At 39.7% G+C, this 23,650-nt stretch overlaps 1 protein-coding gene across 1 annotated transcript in view; it reads right to left on the bottom strand.

Moving 5' to 3' along the window:
• Positions 1–23,650, bottom strand: part of LOC117291901 (exportin-5-like) — a 123,862-nt gene that overhangs the window by 77,804 nt on the left and 22,408 nt on the right. Inside the window, exons 3-7 of the mRNA XM_033773944.1 lie at positions 22,032–22,214; positions 7,878–7,907; positions 3,698–3,883; positions 3,295–3,371; positions 3,042–3,141 (exon numbers count right to left, since the gene is read on the bottom strand). Coding sequence (XP_033629835.1) covers positions 3,042–3,141; positions 3,295–3,371; positions 3,698–3,883; positions 7,878–7,907; positions 22,032–22,214 — 576 coding nt within the window. The remainder of the gene's footprint in view (positions 1–3,041; positions 3,142–3,294; positions 3,372–3,697; positions 3,884–7,877; positions 7,908–22,031; positions 22,215–23,650) is intronic.

Raw genomic sequence — 23,650 nt, 5'->3', positions numbered from 1 at the left:
GATGTCCCCTGAAACCCACCCCATAGTTAAAAACCACCTATCCCACTACATAAAAAAACACCAACATAAACACTGGTGTTAAATAACTTCCCATTACCCTCCACTTCACTCCTGCCTAAGAACTGATATGTTGTATACATTCTGTACATAAAGTATAAATGATTATTTTTTTTTTTTAAAGTTGTTTTTATAAATTCATCACTATAACTATTAGATTAGGTTCTCTTAGAGAGAACCAGAACGGCTTTAGAGAAAACAGGTCAACTGTAGCTCAAGTGTTAGCTCTAAGAAGGATCATTGAAGGAGTAAAGAAAAGGAAACTACCAGCAGTCATAACATTCATAGATTTTAAGAAGGCATTTGACTCCATACACCGGGGGAAAATGATGAAAATACTAGCTGCTTACGGGGTACCACTGCGGCTTGTCCAATCCATCAACGACATGTACACGAACACCAGGGCCAAGGTAGTATCTCCTGACGGTGAAACAGAGGAGTTTGAAATATCTGCTGGTGTGCTTCAGGGTGATACGCTAGCACCTTTTCTCTTCGTCATCGTCCTAGACTATGCTATGAGACAGGCTGTCAGCGGCAAAGAGGAGGAGCTTGGATTCATAATCAACCCCAGACAGAGTAGGAGAGTAGGACCTACTGTACTTACAGACCTCGACTTTGCAGATGACATTGCCCTACTTACAGAGCAAATCAGTCAAGCACAAGAGCTTCTTGACAGGGTGGAGACTGAATGTCAAAAAGTGGGTCTGCAGTTAAACATCAAGAAGACAAAGTACATGGCATACAATACGGATGACGAGGGTACATGCCTCAAAGCAATCAATGGGGACAAACTTGAAAGACAGGCCGACTTCAAATATCTTGGGTCATGGATTGACAACACAAGCAGGGATATCAAAGTTAGGAAAGCTCTGGCCTGGAAAGCACTCCACAGCATGAAAAATGTATGGTGTACAAAGATGAGTAAACACCTGAAGCTACAGCTCTTCGTGGCCACTGTTGAATCAGGGCTACTTTATGGGTGCGAAGCATGGACATTAACATCTGCTCTAGATAAACAACTTGACGGTTGCTACCATGTACACCAGAATGCTACGCCAGGTGCTTGGTGTCGGGAGCGAAGAACATAAATGAAACACAGACCTCTATCTCGGGTTCCCCAAGCTTAGCGCCAAAATCTGCGCTAGAAGACTGAGGTTTGCAGGGCACTGCTATCGCCACCCTGAGCATCCAGCCAGCAAGCTTGTGCTCTGGGAGCCAAAGCAAGGCCAAGCCCAAAGAGGTCGAGGCCATCTGACCTATGTCGATCTGCTGAAAAAGGACACTGGATTTGTGACAGCTGGGGAAGTGTCCACGTGCATGGGGGACAGGAAGACCTGGAGAAACCTCAGCCGTAATATCATCGACCGAGGACACCACTCGAAATAGAAGAACTATCTGATGTAATGTAAGTAACCCCCCTTTTTTCCACAGGTCCCTCATGCCTATTTTTAAAATCATCATACCTTTGATCTTGCTATTCTTATTAATTGACCATTGGTAGTTGCATCATGATGCAACTTGGTCTCTAATCCTACCCTTTCATGTTTCCCTGCATTGTTGTCGAACAATACATTTACCACTTTTATGGTCCAGTAACCCATCACTACATACTAAATATCTCCTGTCCTCGCCACTTCACTACTATTGGTTCATAGCCATCAATATTGTTTCTGTTTATTTTCCCGCTTCTTTCTGGATCCTTTCCTTAATCCCTTTCCCCTCTCTTTTTCTATAAATGGATATGTATTTGTTTGTACTTGTTTTATGCCTCTGAAGAAGGTCCGGATTGGATCGAAAGCTAAGGCCACCTACCCTATTCATTATAATGTGTTATATTAATACATGTTCTCTGTTCTGTTTTTCTCTTTGTTTGTTGTGCCAGTGTGAGACCAACCAACACAAAAAATTAATTCTACTCACTCCAACTGGTGCTTGATATGTTGGATTTACTTTAAACTATGAATGATTTTCATAAACTGACATGAATTCTTATATAGATCCTGATATAAATCTTTATATCCCAGACAAAAATTGCAATTATTACGATCAGAATGAATCCCTTGATAATTTTATCACGAGCTCTGAAATTAAATTGTTGCATATTAATGCTCGTAGTTTGCAAAAAAACGTATCAAGCATCACCCAGTATATTGACATTTTACAAAAGAGTTTTACAGTAATTGGAATATCTGAAACCTGGTTAAATGATATGCATGACCCTCTTATTCAAATTCCTAACTATGCTATTGAAGGGACTTATAGACAAGGCAAGAGGGGTGGAGGGGTTGCACTTTATATACGGGAGGATCTGGTGTATAAAATTCGTACTGATTTAACAATTAACAATCCTGATATGGAAATATGTTTTATAGAACTTATTGATTCAGGTAAAGCTAGTATTCTCATTGGAATTGTATACAAGCCTCCCTGTGTTTTATGTAGCAACTTTACGGACTCATACTACATGTACATGTAATATGTTATCCCTTGTATCAAAAGAAAGTCCTAAAACTGACAGGAAATTTCATAAGCGTAATTTTAGTGCAAGTAATATAGAAAATTTCATTCAAGATGTTAATGCGATTGATTGGGACTCTTTAACATTAACCAATGATACATTGTATGTACATGTATGACACTTTTCTATTACATGTCCAACAAAATTATGATAATCATTTTCCATACAAGAAGTTAAATGCCACTATAACAGGTTTAAGTCCCCTTGATTATCTGATGGGATCTATAACTCTATCAGACATAAAAACCATTTGTAAAACGTTTTTGAGACATCCTACTGCAAACAATAAATCTATTTATATTCTGTATAAAAACAAACTTAATTTTCTAATCAAAACAGCGTGCCTGTATCCTCTGATTTTGAGACATAAAAACAAGCAAGGGGGAGATGTGTATGATCTGTTTAACATTTGTTTAACATTTTTTTTTTTTTTTTTTTTTTTTTTTGGGGGGGGGGGGGTTCTTACCCACAACACACAGAGCTGAGCCCCTAGTCCTGTAAGCACCTGGCACAGTCGCTTAAGAAAAATGTAGTTCTCTTCATCCAACCCAACTGCACAAGCATTTCTGTTGTAAGAGATACATGTACACAACATCAATAAAGTGTGAGGTTACACATCATACTTTAACTTTACTGTTTTACATTCAAATTATTATTAAGAAATCTATACATCTACAGGGAAGGTGGATGTAAATTCGATGTAAATGAAACAAACTCACTCTGCAGCACTGAGAATGGTCTTGATAGCATCTGCACTAAAGAGGATGAGTAGTGGATACCTCTCTTCTGGTTTACCCTATTGGTTTAGTTTAAAAAAGTACAAACACTTATCATCAATAATGTTTAGAGAGAAAAGATTAATATCAAATTAAAAATCTTCAAAATTAGCATTCACATATTTGTAATCCCAAGAATGATCACAAGAACCAATATCCGCTATCTTGGCTCAAATCTGCTGAGAATATGGAGAACTAAGCATGTTGTTGTTTAGTGACCATCCAATTAAAAGCTGTATTTTACCTGACAAAAAATAAATAGGAAAACATAACCCCACTTCTGAAAAATGCCTTCAACAAATTAAAAAACCTAGCAGTAATAATACAAAACAGAAAATCTTCTTGCCTTTCTATTCACAATTTGCTGCAGTACCTCTACTGCATTTAGTTTTAACTCTGGAATATCCAACAGAGCATACAATGTAGACAGTAACACATTGTTGCTGGCAAAAATATGCTGACTTGTGACCCATTCGACGTAGCCAGTCAGTGTCAGCAAAACAGCTTGGGAAACACGAATTGAGCTTGCAAGCTGAAAGACAAAAGAATTTCTTAGCTTAAAACGCACTGCCTCATTCAAATGTCCAGTTTCATAGCTTGAAGAATCACCTAACAATGTAATCAAGGTGCTACTATTTAGGTCAACCTTTTCTTTAATGTATTCTCTTTAGGTGTAAATATTGCAGCAACAACTTTTATAAAATGACATACTCTGTGTCATATGTATCAGGTCATTATAATCCTTAACTTCAGACCTATGATCTTTTATTGGATAAATAGGGATTACAAATTGTATTCAGCATGGAAGGTAAGACCTACATGTAAAATTAAACAAATTGTATTCTATCAAATTATTGATAAAACCAAGGAATCAGAGTGGCGTAAACAGTGATTTCCATGTTGTCAACATATTTTGAAGTAGCAGGTGAAAAAACCATTTAGTTAGTTTGTACAAGGTCTGAAGTATACATGTACATGTAGGAGCGCAAAGAGCCAAGCCTTGACAGCATGAGTTCGGAGCCCGCAGAAAACGTTTGGATTCTAGATGCTCTGTGATGCAAACTGAGTAATTTCTGGCTGAACCCCCTGTATTTTTTATTTTAATGTCAATTTTTGCAACATTGATTCCTGAACCAAATTCTTAGATCTCATTCAAGCCTTTTTATCTTTTTCTTTTCAGTAATAAGGGTTAGTTGATCACATGAAAGTGGTGATCAACTAAAACATAATAACATTGCAGATCACAAGACCTATGGTCAAACCACAGACATAAAGAACCTATAGACGGAGAGAAGGGGGTGCCAAACTGTAATTTTGTACTTTCTCAAACCGTGGGCGGAAGTTAACGCGCGACCCGCTGCTTTTAGTACACGTTTTGGTATAACCTTGAGGCAGTGCCCGCACCGTCTTAATTATATTTTATAAATTTGCATGACATGATGACCCGATGCGGGATTGTAGCCTTAATATGTAAGACAACACTTCATAAATAATCCATATGACTGTTTGCAAATGTTGGGCGTTGAGGTTGAGCTGTTAAAATGTCATGTTTACAACTTTTTTTCTGGGAAATCCAGTCTAAACTCGCTTTGAAACGCAAGTTCATACTATGGCCCTCCGTGTTGCGTACGCTCGCGTCGAATGCACACCAAACAATCGCGTATCAGTAGCACGTAAGTCTATGCGGTACGCGTCATCAGCGCCCGGCGCAAAACACGCACCAACGCGCCTTTTGGTCGGAAAGTGTGTGACAAACATATTTTTTTATATAAAATTCTTCTAATTTCATCGTTTTGGAGAAAGTTCAGAAAGAGGAGGAGAAACAGCAAACAACTAACGGCAGAAAAGGTATCTAGCTATAATGATCTTTCTTAGACTTTGGTGATTTGTTTACCCTAGAAACACACATTTTCTGTCGTCATCTCTTCACTTTACACGTGTTTTTGCTTGCGTTTCAGATTTTGCCCACGGTTTGGGGTATAGTCTGGTGCCGTCACAATTACGGTATCTGGACATTGATTTCCATAGGTGCTGTCCGTCTATACATGTAGGTTCTTTATGTCTGTGGGTCGAACCCTTATTCTATGCTCGAACCCTTATTCTATGCTCGAACCCTTACTCTATGGTTGAACCCTTATTCTATGCTTGAACCCTTATTCTATGGTTGAACCCTTATTCTATGCTTGAACCCTTATTCTATGGTTGAACCCTTACTCTATGGTTGAACCCTTATTCTATGCTTGAACCCTTATTCTATGGTTGAACCCTTATTCTATGCTTGAACCCTTACTCTATGGTTGAACCCTTATTCTATGCTCAAACCCTTATTCTATGCTTGAACCCTTATTCTATGCTTGAACCCTTATTCTATGCTTGAACCCTTGTTCTATGGTTGAACCCTTATTCTATGCTTGAACCCTTATTCTATGCTTGAACCCTTGTGCTATGCTTGAACCCTTATTCTATGCTTGAACCCTTATTCTATGCTTGAACCCTTATTCTATGCTTGAACCCTTATTCTATGCTTGAACCCTTATTCTATGCTTAAACCCTTACTCTATGGTTGAACCCTTATTCTATGCTTAAACCCTTATTCTATGCTCAAACCCTTGTTCTATGCTTGAACCCTTATTCTATGGTCGAACCCTTATTCTATGCTCGAACCCTTATTCTACGCTTGAACCCTTATTCTATGCTCGAAACCTTATTCTATGCTTGAACCCTTGTGCTATGCTTGAACCCTTATTCTATGCTTGAACCCTTATTCTATGCTTGAACCCTTATTCTATGCTTGAACCCTTATTCTATGGTTGAACCCTTGTTCTATGGTTGAACCCTTATTCTATGCTTGAACCCTTATTCTATGCTTGAACCCTTATTCTATGCTTGAACCCTTATTCTATGCTTGAACCCTTATTCTATGCTTAAACCCTTACTCTATGGTTGAACCCTTATTCTATGCTTAAACCCTTATTCTATGCTCAAACCCTTGTTCTATGCTTGAACCCTTATTCTATGGTCGAACCCTTATTCTATGCTCGAACCCTTATTCTACGCTTGAACCCTTATTCTATGCTCGAAACCTTATTCTATGCTTGAACCCTTGTGCTATGCTTGAACCCTTATTCTATGCTTGAACCCTTATTCTATGCTTGAACCCTTATTCTATGCTTGAACCCTTATTCTATGGTTGAACCCTTGTTCTATGGTTGAACCCTTATTCTATTCTTGAACCCTTATTCTATGCTTGAACCCTTATTCTATGCTTGAACCCTTATTCTACGCTCGAACCCTTGTTCTATGGTTGAACCCTCATTCTATGCTCGAACCCTTATTCTATGGTTGAACCATTATTCTATGGTTGAACCATTATTCTATGCTTAAACCATTATTCTATGCTTGAACCCTTGTTCTAACTGGTAACTCCAAAACCGAAAGCGTCAGCAAACTAAAATTTTGGATTTATTCGTTTGGTATGATGGTGTATCACTCTAATTTTTTAGAAGAAGATCTGCGAACCCATGAATCACACCCCCCCCCCCTAATTTGGTACATTCTTACAGGCGGGGGACTCTTAAAAGAACATAAAAAACATAACATCTTTGGATGTTCTTTATGATACACACATGTACATTAAGGAATCAATATTATCTTCAAGTACGCGCTAATTCTCCAATCAGATTTGCAAAATGGAGTGGTGATATTATGTTATCACACAAGCGCGAGTGGAATAAGGGAGAATAAAGCGCTTCTGCGTCCCATATCCAACGAGGCCGAAGCCCCTTCCCCCCTCCCCCCCTTAGAGTTGACATCTTGCTAGTAAGGGCCAGGGAAGGGGACTGGTCCAGAAACAGCCACCCAAAATGCGAAACCAACCAATCATATGTAGCTATTTTCTGGCTGTGGGGGACTGGTTGGGAAAGGTAGTTTCCCCCAACAATCTTTTAATCTACTAAGTAGCACCTGTAAAAGAACCATCTTACCCGTTCAGTGGCTAAGAGAAGATCATTTGGTGGGCATGCCGCAGCACATTGTGAGGGCACCCGCTTTTTGGAACTTCGTAATTCGCTCTACAGATACTGTACGTGTAACATAAACAAAGCATGTCTACATAACAAAACTATTGTGCACATATTAAGATCTTGCATGAGTTTTTCCCACGCTTTTCCTTTGAAATGGAGATATAAAGAGGTTTGAAGGCAGTCAAAAACCCAAGACATTTGACTAATATGATACAACAGTAACAATTAATTTGTGAACTATTATAATACTATTAATAACGGATTTCATTGGTGGACTTGTGTAGTATTTGACAACATTTCAAATCTTGTTATTGAGTTGAGTTGGACAAACTTTCCTACGGAAACATTTTTTCAAAAACACAGCAGACAAAAGTGAAATCTATTTAAATTTCAGATTTTTGTTTTTAATTACTATTTTGCAAACTGGGAAATTCACATTCATTCCCATTCACTTTTCTCTGAACTTTCCACAAGCTTTTTGAAAAGTCCAATGATTTGAATTACCTTTCTTTCAGATGACGAACTGGAATCTTTCTGTTGATAATTTAAAAGAAAAATTTGTCTATAAATATCTCAGAATATCACATTGAAATTTGAAAAAGATTACCACTGATATAAAGACTGTAAGTACCTCAAAACAGCAAATTAACTATCAATGAAATGCAGCCATATTTGTTTAGTATGCGCTAACAAAATGACCTGTTTATGTTTTTGGAGTTACATTCAGAGCTACATGTACACTATTAGTCAGTAATCGCATTGTACATGTACATGTAACAAAATAAGATATAAATACAAACTTCAATTTATTACAGAAACTTTGACCACATTGTCCAAGCTACAAATATTGGGATGACTAACAAATTGTTGCTATGAAGGGGCCGTGCCTGGATCATGCACATAGGGTATGTTCAGACAGCGTACTAACTTAGACCCGAACCGGTTTAACTTTTACGAGCAGCGGGGGGTGGTTGTAAAAATAAAGCCCATTGCGTTCAGACAGCACTGAGTTAAACCCGATCTGGTTTATCTTTGGTTTTAAGAGGTCAAAGTAGACGCGACCCCGTTGCTCTAACATCCGGTTTTATTAATCAGATTCACGCACTGAGCATGCCGAGATACTGAGTGCCCGATGCCGTGGACGATCATCAGAAAATATTATTGGATAAAAATGGCCCAATCGAACACGGAAAACAGTTTTACCGCTGGGAGGATATGGGCACTTAAAACAAACATGAACACGACTGTAAAACAAATAATTAAACAAACAAAATATTGATACAAACCGCCGAGAAAACTCACCAAAATATTATCCATATTCTATGAAACAGAACATGTGTCATTTTTGTGTTTGATACCACCGTTTCCGATTTAATAAATACTTTTAGTTTGTACCTCAATCGATTGGAAGTTGCGATCTCTCAAAAGCTGGTGACGTGATTTTTATTCCGATTCATTCATAAACACATTTACACACAGGCAAGTTACGTAAATATATGTACTTTCCCAACTTCAGTATTTTCCCAACTTCCCAACAAAGTGGTGATTGCTGGCGAAGGGAATTTCCCCTACACACAGCCTCGCACCCACGGCAGTTCATTCTCCTAATTTGAAAGTACAGCACACTAGTATTAGTAGCGGTTGTGGTGTTTAGGCTTTAACCACTGAGACACTTAGACATGTTTGATTGGACTGGTTCATGACGATACGTTTATTATTGGTCAGACATCTTGGATTGCAACTAATAGACTTAACAACTACAGTCAATAGAGGGCGGTATAACAACTCTACATTACCCCCTTTTTTTAGATAAAGAAAAGAATTTTCTCTTTGCTGAGATGTTAAAAAAAAAAATTCTCAAAAGTCTCTTTGAGCACAAACAAAAATGGTTGATTTGATGCATTCTTTAAATGTCTTTCCTTGAATGCCTCGCAAAATGTCCATTGCTTCAAGTTGCTAACATGATAATCACAACAGTATGAGTTTCTCATCAATTTTTCAAAAAAGATTAAATGTATTAAAAACAAGAAGATTTAAAGTGTCCTTTTAGTTTCAAAGTTATTTGACAAACATACAAACGGTTTGGTTTGTGTAAGTCCTCTTGAATTCACCAGTCCAGATATTTTTCATCAGAAAATCTGTAAAACGCTTAAGAGTGAAATGAACTTTTTTTTTTTTTTTTTTTTTCCCACAACAAAAATGTGTTGTGTTTTCCATAACTTTGAAAAACTGGTGAATTTGAGGTTTTTTTTTTTTCACAACTTATTTAACATAGTCTTTGAATCTGACTGGAGTGTTATGGACTCTAGTAGATCGACGGAGACAAGATTCCATTGAGCTGGGGCTCTGTGGTGTAGTCGGAGGTAGATCAGCATCAAGTGTTGGCAAGGTAGTGTCCTCCTGGGTAGGTGGTGGTTCTGCGATGAGAGGTTGGTTGTCGATGTGCTCTTCGTAGTCTTCTGACGAAGAGTGGTGGTCTGGGGGAGGGGTTGGGATCCTTTTGAATTGAGAAATGTTTCGCTTTGTGATCTTCTCGCCTCGTCTGGCTACAATCATGTTTCCTCTTCTCGTCATCACTTCAAACGGTTGGGGGTTGAATGGGGGAGTGTGTTTTGTTTTCTTTGGCTGACGCACAAGAACGGTGTCTCCTTCTTTGAGGTTGCTCGGCTTAGCATGAAGAAGATTATCTGTGTATTCCTTCATCTGTGACTTCTGTTGTGCATCACGTTCTCTGAGAAAGGCGTCATGTTTGTGAGATTGCATTGGAGTCTGCAATTCGGGTAGCTCACATTTCAGCTTTCTGGAGTTTAGAGCTTCACTTGGAGATACATTTGTCGTAGAGTGTAGAGTTGCTCTGTATTGACGGAGAAATTTGTACAGTTGTTGCTTCCAGCTTACTCCTTCTGACTCGGCTGTGCGTATGACTTTTCCAAGCGTTCTGTTCAGGCGTTCGACTTCACCATTTGCTCTGGGCCATAGTGGTGTGACTCTGCGATGAGTGAAACCAAGGTATGCTGAAAACCTAGCAAACTCATGACCATGAAATGGCGGGCCATTATCTGTCTTCACTACATCAGGGACTCCTTGTCTAGCGAAAACCGCATCTAGCTTTGGAATGGTTGCTTTGGATGAAGTAGAAGTAACGATTTCGACTTCGGGATAGCGACTGTATTCGTCAACAACTACGAGAAGATATTCTCCTGACGCATATGGGCCAGTGAAATCCACTGCAACTTCTTTCCATGGGGCAGAGGGTAGAGGTGTCATTTTCAGTGGCTCTTGTCTTTCTGCATCACTGGTGGTTGGTGCTTGGCATGGAATGCATTTTTTCACTTTGTCTTCCACCATACCGTCAATTCCAGGAAACCAAACTTTCTCTCGCAGGAATCCTTTTGTCTTCACGATCCCTTGGTGACTGGCATGAGCAAGATTTACAGCTTTGGATCTCAGGGATGTGGGCAAGACTAAGCGATTGGCTCTCAGGATCACTCCATTGCAGATTGTTTATAGCTCGGGTCGAATTGGTTTGAATGATCGCATGTGGATGTCATCCCAGTCGTTTGACTTTCCAGATTGAATAGTCTTCATCAGCCTTTGCATGACTTCATCAGCTGCGGTTTCTTCGCGAACTTCATCAAGGGTCATTGCTTTAGGAACAGCATTGTTGCAAATATAGTGCACATATTCTTCTGCAACAGATGTTTTTGGTGGCTTGTGTACTGGGTGTCGGCTTATGTAGTCTGCAGGATTTTCATCGTCTTTGCCTGGCTTGTACACAAGTTCATAGTTGTATGGCATGAGACGTATACGCCATCGATCGATTCTGGGAGAAGTCTGTCTATAGCTTTTGAAGATACCCAGCAGTGGCTTGTGGTCAGTCAGAATTCGGAACTTAGCCCCGTATACATAGAGGTGAAAATGCTCAACACCCCAAACTGCACCAAGCATTTCACGTTCCATCTGGGAGTATCGTGATTCAACATCTGACAGAGTACGACTTCCATAGGAGACTACTCTTCCATCTTGGCATAGCATTGCACCTAGACCCACTGGACTTGCATCTACAATGATGTCGGTTTGTTTACGTGGATCGAAGTAGACCATTCTGCTTGAATCTGCTAGAACTTCTTTTAACTTTGTGAATGAATTGATTTCGTCTGGTCCCCACTTTCATTCTGCATCCTGGTGTGTAAGAATACGGAGGGGTGCAGTGAGTGTAGCGTAGTTAGGGATGAATCTGGACATATCTGAAGCGAGACCAAGTAGAGATTTGACTTCCTTCTGGTTTGTCGGTGGCGGCGCATTTATGAGTGCATCGATCTTCTTTGGGTCAGGAGCGAGACCATCCTTGCTGAAGATATGCCCATAGAAGCGGACTTTGGACTGGGCAAAATTGCACCTGTCTTTGTTGAGTTTTGCATTGTTACTCTGAAGTCTATCGAGTACCGCCTTGAGGTTTCTATCGTGCTCCAGTTTGTCTTTGCCGTATACTATGATGTCGTTCGGACATATTCTTGCATCCTGCAAGGCCTGTGAGGAGTTGTGATACGGCTGTTTGGAAGATTTCTGAAGCTGCGTTTACACCGAACATCAAACGCTTGTAGCGACGGAGACCGACATGAGTGCTAAAAGTTGTGACATGTCGTGCTTCGGGTGCGAGTTCAAACTGGTGATAGCCAGCAGTCATATCAAGTGTGCTGAATACGGATGCACCGTTCAAATTTGCTATGATGTCTTCTAGAGTAGGCATGGGGTGTCACTCTCTCTTTATTGCTTTATTTGCTTGACGCATGTCAACACAAATTCTTACTGCGTCTGAGGGTTTCGGTACTACTACGATTGGACTGACCCATGGGGTAGGACCATCAATCTTTTCTATGATGTCCAGGTCTTCAAGTCTCTGGAGCTCTTTTTCCACGTCCTTTCGAGTGTGGAATGGAATGCGGCGATGCTTCTGTTGTTTTGGGAGCACATCTGGATCAATGTGGAGTTTGATTTAACATCCTTGATTTTCCCAATGCCATCGAATAAGGAAGTATACTGGCTAAAGACGTTTTCATGGCCTGTTGTTTTTTCTGTTTTCTGCATCATCCGTTCTGGTGCTGACTGTATGTTACACGTAACATGATCGGTGTTAAGAGTGATTAACTTCAGTTGTTCTGCTGTTCTATACGAGAGTAGGTTACATGTGTCGGTGTCAACTACGTGAAAGTCTGCTGGACAAGATGTGGAACCGACAGTAACATCAGCAGAGAAAACACCGAGTACTGGCAAAGGTATTGCAGTGCCGTATGAGAATACTTTGGATTTCGGCTTTCTCATCTGGAACGAATGATGATCTTGTTTGAGTAAATTGAATGACTTTGAATCAAGAACATTGACGGATGCTCCAGAATCTATCATGGCTGTCATGGTTGTATTGCCAATGTTCATCTGACGGGTAGGCAAGTTGGCAGAGTGGATAACAAAAGCACTTGCATGATTAGCCAATACGTAGCCTGCATCAGTCTCAGAGTTGTCATCATCTTGATCAACAGTGTGTATAGCTTCGTTGGCTTTTGCTGAGCGACAAACTGACGCAAAATGTCCCATTTTCTTAGTGTCTACATTCTTTTCCGGTGGCTGGGCAGGTTGTTTTGTGTGGGAAAGGACCTCCGCAAAACCAGCAATTACGATTACCTTGTTGTGGTTGCCGGCGTTGAGGCTGTGATTGTTGACCTGGAGATGGGTGCTGCTTGCTTGGGTGGCGGTGATCATGGTGATTGGGATATGACTGCTTATAATTATCTCGCCTGCCTCTATCACTGACTGCATAAGTGGCTTCTTGACGACCGGCTTCAACTAAATCAGCTTCACGCTCACTTGTCTCAAAAGAACGGCCAATGGTTAATAGTTGGTCGAGGGTCATTGTCTCTCGCAGGGCTCTTCTGCGAAGACGTTGAGATTGACAGCTTAAGATTATCTGTGACACTATTTCATTGTCCATATTGTCAAACTCGCAGGTCTGAGATAGCTGTCGCAATCTGGTGTGGAATGTATCGCGTGTTTCATTACTTTCTTGCTTGGCTAGTCTGAATTTGTACACCTCATATGCTTTGTTTCTTCGAGGGTTTAAATATTTGGTTAATGCATCGACTGCTGGTTTGTATTCTTCATCATCCCCCGTTTGATCTAGTGTATCGAAAATCTCGTCTACTTCAGTACCAGCATAATGAAGAAGTAGTGCCCTCTTTCGTTTTTCACTGGTGATGTCCATAGCTACCATCAACCTTTTGAATCGTTGCAGCCATTTTTTCCATCTGGGGCCTGCATTACTATCGGCATGGACGTCAAACCTCTGAAAAACTGGTAGGATTGACATGTTGTATTGAGCGTGGCTGACTTGACAAAATAATGTTCTGATTCGGTGCTACTTTTTCTGGATTTATAGAAGTAGAAAATGCCAATAAATCTTTGGCAACTCACCCTAGCTGGCTTGATTCTTATCTCTTTATCCTCGTCGCCAAAATGTGGTGTTTAGGCTTTAACCACTGAGACACTTAGACATGTTTGATTGGACTGTGATACGTTTATTATTGGTCAGACATCTTGGATTGCAACTAATAGACTTAACAACTACAGTCAATAGAGGGCAGTACAACAACTCTACAGCGGTGACGGCAATAGAAAGGCACATCCACGGGACCGGTGATAACTATGGAATATCAGAGATTAATCACTATGGATGGGATGGCAGCGCTGTGCATGTGAGAAGCATTAAAAAATATGCTCATTCGCTGCACTCGTAGTATACACATGAAGACAGTTTCGATTTATTGTAGGATACTCAACAAGAAACGCTGGGAAAATTAATTTTGTTCAAAATTTAATAAATCATGGGCGTGGGCCGTTGTTAAACTGCATACACCGATCGAGAGAGTTTCGCCAACTCCATAAGCGGCAAAAACGTATTGTAATTTATTTGTGCTTAGCGCTTGATCGACAGCTTGCTTGCACATCATGCTCTCTATGATTTATGGAATTACTCCAAGTTTCAAAAGCTCAGGAACATATTTGTGTACAACTAGTTCCTTGGTTATGATCACCGATACCGCAGGACAATTTTACAGTAATTCCGCTTCAATTTGCAGCTCCTGTGACTGAATGTGTTCTGATGTTCTCTGTGCTGTGTTAAAACTGGTAGATGCCACCATTTCTGATCCTGCATTGCACAACAATTGCAGAGAACTATTGGAGCCTGTCTATTCTCGTTGTATATTTGGTTTGCGGTAACACCATGTGTGTGTATCTACTTGCCAGGTAGAGTTGTTCTTAGGGAACTGTCTTGCTTTATTCTACTGCAGTGGAGTAGATAATCGGAGGTTTGGGAGACTTCTCAGTTCTGAAAAGAACTGTCCTGCTTTTTAACTATTACCAGGGTGGATGGTATAGAAATTAGACTGGACTACTACTTTAGCTTATAGGATCGTAATTAACTGTACTGCCGCGGAGTCAGTTCTGAAATTGGTCTCAACGTTTCGACTAGCTTGCTCTAGTCATCGTCTTTCAACATGACAATGAAGCCTCAACAATGGTATGCTTTGTACTTTTTGATGCAACAAGCCCTTTGTTGGGCTCTGACAGTTCTTACATTTGTTACTATTTCCAATCCCCCTTGCTGTCTGAATTGTAAACCAACAAATAGAGCTTTATTCACTGATTCTGCTGGTTCCTCTGCTCAAGATTGTTGGAGAAATGCATGGAGATCCTTGCTAGATTTCTTCTGGATTTTTGAACTAAAACTAGCATACCAAGTTGGGAGTCTTCAAGCCAGTAGCATCATACAAGGTACGCATGACCAACTCCATTCACCCCATCATGGACCACATTGTGCCCTGCCAGCTAGCCTTTGTCCTCTCCATGCAACCATGCATCATAACTCATGTTCAACATGGCTGATCTACAAATTCAAACCAAGTACTCAAAGAAGATGTAAGTTTGGCAGAGCTCCAACACGGTACTTCCAACTCCACAGCATCCTTCAATATCCCTTTAACTGTATCTGGAGACATTGAAAGTAACCCAGGACCTGTTAAGGATCCATGTGGCAGTTGTAGTCGCCCTGCAAAGTGCAATCAGAGATCCCTTCTCTGTGAGGCCTGTAACAAGTTTTGGCATCAGAAATGCATTCCTGCAATGACCATCATACAGTACACGGAACTCATATCCAGCACTATTGATTGGTTTTGCTCTCACTGCTCCTTCACCCTGCCTTTTTCATCTTGTTCGGATACCTCTTTCAAGAGGTCTTCGATATTACTCAAGACCTCAATTCCACTCAGGCATCTGACGAGGCCACTTGCAGAGTACAATCCTTGGGCTCTCTTCCATCATCCTTCAACATGAATTCCATTTCTGGTTTGCTTCTTAATGCTAGGAGTATTCGCAGTAAGCAACGGCAGTTAGAAGCTTTTATGGAACTTCACCCCATGGACATGGTATGCATTACTGAAACTTGGATGACTGGTGATGATACTGATTTTCTGTCACATTTACCTGGGTACTCCTCTTTTCGCCATGATCGGAACAGTCGTGGTGGTGGTATTATGGCCATCGTCAAGGATACTTTACTCCCAATGGAACTGGATGCTTTACACCCAACGGACATTGAGTTAATGTGGCTAACGCTAACTGTGAAGCACTCCAAGTGGTTAGTTGGACTTGTATATCGCCCCCCAAACTCTGACATTTCGTTTCTTCAAAAACTCCAGGATGCATGTGACAGGGTACAAGCTTATCTCCCACAATATGAAGGACTCCTCCTACTTGGGGACTTCAATATTAACTGGCAGGCTGATGTTCCTTCAAAGACTAACCTCAATGATGTCACCAATTCAATTGGTCTTACACAAATAGTCAAAGATGTAACCCATCCATCTGGAAACTCTTCCTCTACTGGATCCACTATTGACCTGATTTTCACCAATCAGCCTGAGAAATTCTCAGTGGTTGAATCTTTTCCAAATCCTGTCAGCAGTGACCACCATGCAGTTCACTTTTCATTCAGTGCACTCAGAGCTCCCCCTCAACCAGCTGTTGTACGCTCATTTCTACAGTACAGAAAAGCTGACATGTCACATCTGGAGACGTTGTTGGACCTTGCACCATGGACAGCATTCATGGATACTAACAATCCTGATGCATCTTGGGAAGGCTTCATGGACATTTTTGAAGCAGCCATCCATGATAGCATTCCGCGGAAACAATGCCGTCGAAATAAAATCTCTCCCTGGATTTCCCCTGAACTAAAAAAGCTCATCCTTCTCAAACGTAAGCTGTTCTGATTGGACTTCCTACAAACGTGTTAGAAACAAAGTGAAAAGTCTAACTAAAACATTGTACATGAAGTATATCAACGGTCTGTTCTCTTCGCCTGATAACAAACGCAGCTTTTGGTGTTTCGTTAGAGACCAGAGAAAATCCAAATGTCCTCCAGCTTTCCACGATTCAGACAACTTGCTAAACAAACCCCTCGACATTGCTGAAGCGTTCAACACGTTTTTCTCATCGGTTCATTCACCTGCTGTATGTGGTTCAGAGACTCCTCCACCCTGCTCCCTTCCAATCCCCGAGTTGTCATCAGTCAGTGTTAACCTGAATTGGCTAACAAAATCCCTTAAGAATCTCAATGCCCACAAGGCACCTGGCCCGGACGGTATTTCTCCAACTATTCTCCGAGCTACAGCTTCTAACATTGCTCCACCCCTAATGCTTCTCATGAATTCTTCCCTCTCCAATGGTGTTCTCCCAATGGCCTGGAAATTGTCCACCATCGCTCCAGTATTCAAATCGGGCTCTCGCACAGATGTTAAGAATTATCGTCCAATTGCACTTACATCAGTCATTTGCAAGGTGATGGAAAGAGCTGTCGCAGATAACATTAACGACCACATTTCGTTATTTGGATTAGTGGATGATCAACAACATGGCTTTACTGCACGCCGATCTTGTGTTACCCAATTAACAAATGCAATCCAAGACTGGTCTTCCATAATGGACAAGCCTCGCCCACCAAGCATTGATGCTGTATTCCTTGACTTCAGCAAGGCCTTCGACACTATTCCACATCATCTTCTACTTGAAAAACTTTCGCGCAATTTCAACATTCAAGGACAAACTTGGGCATGGCTGAAATCATTCCTTATTGGCCGTCAAAATCGCGTGATGTACCGGGGTGCTTTGTCATCTTGGGCACCTGTCACCTCTGGTGTTCCTCAAGAAAGTGTCCTTGGCCCATTACTCTTCAACCTCATTATCAGTGACATCTCCTGTAATGTTTCAACTAACTGCCTCTTATTTGCTGACGATACATTGTTGTACCATCCCATCTTCTCCACCCACGATGAAATCACACTTGAATCTGATATCAACGAATATGGTCTGCCTGCTTGGTCCCCTTACACAGCAACTATGTCATCCCAATTGGAAAGAGTGCAAAGGAGAGCTACCAGGATGTGTCTCAAGCAACAAAGAGGTGTCATGTCATATGATAATAGACTCAAATCACTGAACCTGCTAAGCTTAGATCCCCGGAGAAACAGACTAACTGTTCTATTTACCATGAAATGTTTATTTGGACAAGTCAAATGCTCCGCAGTTACTTCCCTCACCCAAATCAATACCCGTCACTTGGACACTCTGACCTTTAACCATCACTTTGCCAGAACTCATTGCCTGAAGAATTCTCTAATTCATTCTTTCCCTCATATCTGGAGTAGCTTGACTCTTGGAGGGGTTTTAACAACCAACTGTCTAGTTATTTCAATAATGATGTTTAATGCTAATCCTTTTTATTGTATTGGATTGTATTTGATTTGATCTGTTTTAACTTGACTTGATCTGTATTGCTTTTTTCCCCCACTTAATGGTTATTTATTTATCTATTTTTGAAATTATCTTTTGTTTGTTTGATTGATTAATTTATTATTTTTATTTTTTATTTATTTATCTGTTTGTTCATTTAGCTACTTATTAATTAATTTATTTATTCATTCGTTCGTTCGTTCGTTCATTCTTTTGTTTATTATTCATCATTTATTTATTTAATTATTCCTTTATTTATTTATTGATTTACTCAATTACTTTTTCATTTATTTATTTATTTATTTACTTATTTCTTTCTTTCTTTCTTTAATTAATTCTTTCTTTCTCTCCCCCTCTCCCTCCCTCCTTCCTTTATTTCTTTCTTTATCTACCTATCTATCTATCTATTCATTCATTCATGTATTAATGTAAGTATTTATTATTTATCTATTCTCTTTTTCTTTTTAAATAACTTGTTTAAATAGCTTCAATTGTTGTCGAGTTGCTCTTAATCTATCAAATATCTATCTAAGTAGGATTTGAAACTTCTATATCCACGGTCACCCCTTAGGCCCCCAACCATTAAACTGCTTTGGGTCATCTATACCCTCAGTCACCTAGGCCCCACACCCTCACTATCCCCTGTGCTTGTTCCTACTGACATGGTTCAGTGAGCACACACCCCCCACACACCACCCAAGGCTCCACAACAGGTTTCACCACGCATCATCGAGTTCACTTCCCGCCTCTATTTCCCGCCTTCATGCATCACCGCTGATCCACCGCCCAGTACTTAAGCAGCATGCAGCATCAGAGTCCAGCATTCTCCAGAAGACGATCAGAGCATACTGATCGAAACGTTGAGTTAATCCAACGGTTCTTTTCAGAACCACCATAGTGATTTTTTTATTTATACTCTATTCGAGGATTGGATAAGCAGGCTTTTGAGTCATAGTGAGGTAGTACGCTTTTGTTTATCCTGGCCGTCTTAGAATGGATTGTTGTCCCTTCCTCTTCCTTCCTCCACATCCCGTACCTGTCCTGTACTCTTTTGTCTAATCCCGCTCCTCTAGTTACCCTGTATTTAAGTTACCTTTTTTGAAATCTTATTATCCTTTGTTTTACTTGTATGTATTTGTTTTTGACACTGGCCGAATAAATAATAATAATAATAATACTACTGAGCCTTGGTCTATACTACAATGAAGACACTTCCATGGACTCTTTTGTTCAACCCTGCAGTTTGAATGCTTGTACATGTACATGTAATCATGTACAGTACAGTGGAAGGCGAATTGCTTACTACAGCAACTCAACATGTACACTTCAGTTACAACTGATACAATCTGGTGATATTCATTCCAACCCTGGGCCACGCCAACATGGGCACTCTAGCGATACAACGCCCATTATACTGCACCCCCCAGGGCTGCAATTGGAGGATAAACATGTCACCAAATACAAACGGTCAGAATTATTTACATTTAGGTATTGATTTCAAAGTTTTGGTTCTGACTTATCAATGTATCCATGGTATTGCCCCTGTTTATCTTCAAAGCTTGGTTAAGGAGTACAAAACAACCAGAAATCTGCGATCTTCAAATAAATCCCTGCTGACTCCCCCTGTTATCAAAACCAAGTCGTACGGTTCCCGCTCTTTCCAATATGCATCAGTTCAGTTATGGAACAGTCTGCCAGAGGTTGTCAAACAGGCTGAGACATCAGAACAATTCAAAACCCAGTTAAAAACATATCTGTTTACTTTGTACAATAATTGTTGATTTCCTTTTACAGCGCATAGGGACCTCACGGTGATATGAGCTTTATAAGAATGGTTTTATTATTATTATTATTATTATTATTATTAATATTATAATATAAATAATCGGTGCTTTTCGGCATCAGAGGCAACAGAAACCGTATACAAGCACTCCGGGTCCCGGGCGTGTGCGGTGAACCACACAATGGGTCGTCCCTTGTGAGTTAAAACGGATGTCGTTCAGTCCACACGCAGTGTTAAAAAATAAACCCGAATTGGTTTAGACTTAGACCGCCTCGCTGGACGGTTTAAGTTTGGGGGTTTAAATCCGATCCGGTCTAACTTTGTTGGCGTTCAGACGAACAAAAGTTGAACCCGAACCAGTCTAAGTTGAGTTAGACCAACTTTAGTACGGCGTGTGAACGACCTCACATACATGTAAATGGTTACTGTAGCTGATTTTATGCATCTTTACACAACAGCATTTAAGTCCAATTGCGCATGATTTCTTTTGTTAGTAGACCTTTGCAGCTGCATTTATAAAGAGAATAGGCCAATATATAACAGCATGTGGATGTCAGATACAACTAAGAATTTGAGAATAAAAAAATAAACAATGCGAAGGCCACCCTTGAAAAAAAGAACTGTGACTACATATAATCAACTAATATTTTGTCTGCGGTCACTCTGCCCAGAGGCTTAGTAATCTAGTCAAGGAAATTTGATATGCTTTACAAATAGGAATTAGACAACCATAGAGAATCCAAGGATTTGTAATTCGAGGATTGTTGTTATACAACAAAATTCTTTGTGACCAGTGTCAAAAATTATTGATGAAAATTTCAAGCATCACTGGACACACTTTGGGAAAACAAACTATTCCCTGGATCGTATACAACGCTAAAACAATGCTCTTAATTGGTGAAAGTTTCTATTTTTATTTTCCTTTCCGGAAACTAAGGGTTAATTACTAATAAAACCCACACAATTATTTTTTCTGGTTTTACAAAGAAAAAATTACTAATGCAGGACTTGAACCTTCAACATCCAAATAAACATACACCTCTATCAACTGAGAGACCACCAACATTAAGGCTAAACTAGACAGTTCAGTTAGAAGAGAACTGGAACGTTAATCCGGAGTTTGCGAGTTCAAATTCCGTTTCAGTTAGTTTGGTTTTGTTCAATCTAAAATCACTAACGTTTACCTAGTCATTACTTGACATTCATAAATACCTCAGACAAGTTCGCTAATCCTATTGGTGGAGAGCGCGTCACGTGGGTGTGTATGAACCTTTGTTTATGACCGGTAATAAGTGTTAATTCATGGGCGTGACACGCGACCTTGCACCTGTTCTTATAAGACAGTTTCTTCATTCCTATTGGTCGAGAGCAATGGCTGAAACAGTTGTGCCACATCACGCGATACGCGCGACGGGCACAACATTCCCTTATAAGGAGTTGTTTACCCGAGGGCGGCGGAGGGTTTTACCATTTCATAGCTGTTGTGTTGAGAGAAATCATTTAACAATTCTAATTTTTGCGTTTATTTTACTTTTTGACCGAAAAGTGATGTTGTTTTGACCGAAAAGGTATTTATGAATGGGAATCAAAGTGTGCTGAATCGGTTTTCAACTAGTGGTTTAAACCCGCCGAGGCCTGGTTCTTTTCAATTTACCTCGACTTCCTCAAGGTAAAATTATCAAGAAGCAGGCCTCGTTGGGACTAACCACACATTGATTCCCTTATTTATTTTTCATAACAAAATTTACATGTCCCAAGAAAACACTTAAATTGCTGTTTAGGATTACCGAACAAATTTAATAATCACATCCAATTTACCACTGATATGTGTGAATTGTGTCTCAGTTTTCAAGTTATTCTTATATAAATTTATTATGAAAAAAAGTTGCGCCATCATAATGAAGTGTAACCATCGATGCAGTATATTTTACTTGACATCCCTCCTTGAAATAGCAATGATCAATAATCAGAACATTGTTTGAACCAGTTTAAACAAATTTATACAATAATATGTACTAAAAACCTCAACTTACAAGCTTCTTGTATCCTTGGACATGATGCGTAAGTAGGTGAAGCATGAATGTGAAAAATTCTGCCATGTTGGATGTTAAAGCCTGAAGTACATCCCTTCGTCTGTTTGTTTGAAGACTTTGGAAAGCAACAACATCTTCAACAAGCCGCAGCAAGACAAGAAGTACAAGTTCTGTTTGTGTTTCCTAATAAAAAATTAATAATATCAAATGTTAAATACCTTTAAAAATGTATCAGGAAAAAACCCCACCACAAACTCATACTTCACACTAGATTAAATAGTAGCTTAAATTACCGCATCATCAAAAAAGATTGCCCTTCACTTCAATTCACTTCAATTCAAAAATGGTTTGATAAAACATGCATCGCAGTAAAACAAAAACCCTGAACTGCACGTATGCCAACATTAAATGTTAAAAAACACATCAAATAGAAATTAACAATAAGGAGATTAAACAAAAGATTATTATTATATACATTGTCAAAATTACATTGGTAAAAACCCAGAAGGCCTAGTTATTATACACAGTTAGGCAATATCGGTAGTCTAGTTGGTAAGACACTGCTCTAGAATTGCAAGGGTCGTGGGTTCGAATCCCACCCGAGTAACATGCCTGTGATATTTTTTTCACAGGACTCGGGAAAGTACTGAGTATACAGTGCTAACACACATCGGTGTATGGGTAAAAACCAAAATTACATGTAATAGGTCAAATTTGTTTGTGTGTTTTAAAATACATGTAAACTGACAGTATTATTTGGGAGGTAGCCAATTTCTACACCGTGATGGGATTCGATTGACAGAGCAAAATCACTACACAATTAATTTGTCTCTAAGATTTTCAAGGGTTTTAAGTTTGCACACACTTAACGCATCTCTTTAACAAAGAATAGTTTTTACCAAAAATTATACGACACACCCTTTTTTGAACACATTCCAATTTGTTCACCTGCTCTTTAGTAAGATTACCATTGTACAAAGGAACACAGTAGTCTAAAACAGGTCTAACATAACCCTTGTAAATTGCCAATAGATCATTCACAAGTAGATTATGAGAACGTGAACAACGCAACATGTACAACTTTCTGTTTTTTGATTATCTCATTGACATGTCTGTCCCACTTTAAATTGTCTTGAATAATCACACCCAATACTTTCACATATTGCACATTTTCTAAATTAGTGTCATTAATGCGCAGAATTTCATGTTGTTCTATAAGTTTCTGGCAAAAGACACTGAAATGGTGCAACATTTGGCTGCATTTACTTCTGTTATTCACTGAAGTCCAGTTTTGTAAATTGACTAAAGACTATTGAAGATGAGATAATTGAACAGAATTTTGACTTTCAACAAAGTTAAAGTCATCAAATACAAGCATCATTTATCATCTGGGGCTCATTTTGTTCCTTGGGAAACTCAAGCGTGAATTTGTTCCCAGGAGGGAAATGTTCCTTTATAATCAAACGCTACTTACGTCATTCTAGAAAAACTAATAGTCCAAGAAATAATACATGGCCATGGTTTGTCTTAACAAAATGGCACCCACCCCAACCTCATGCCTTAAGGTGCCAAACGACCATGGAGATAAAGAAAATACAGCAGCAGGAAGACCATGCCCA

The sequence above is a fragment of the Asterias rubens genome, chromosome 1 (assembly GCF_902459465.1).
Source record: "Asterias rubens chromosome 1, eAstRub1.3, whole genome shotgun sequence".
Lineage (NCBI taxonomy): Eukaryota > Metazoa > Echinodermata > Asteroidea > Forcipulatida > Asteriidae > Asterias > Asterias rubens.
The sequence above is the reverse complement of the archived record's forward strand: the minus strand, read 5'-3'. Positions and strand labels throughout refer to the sequence as shown.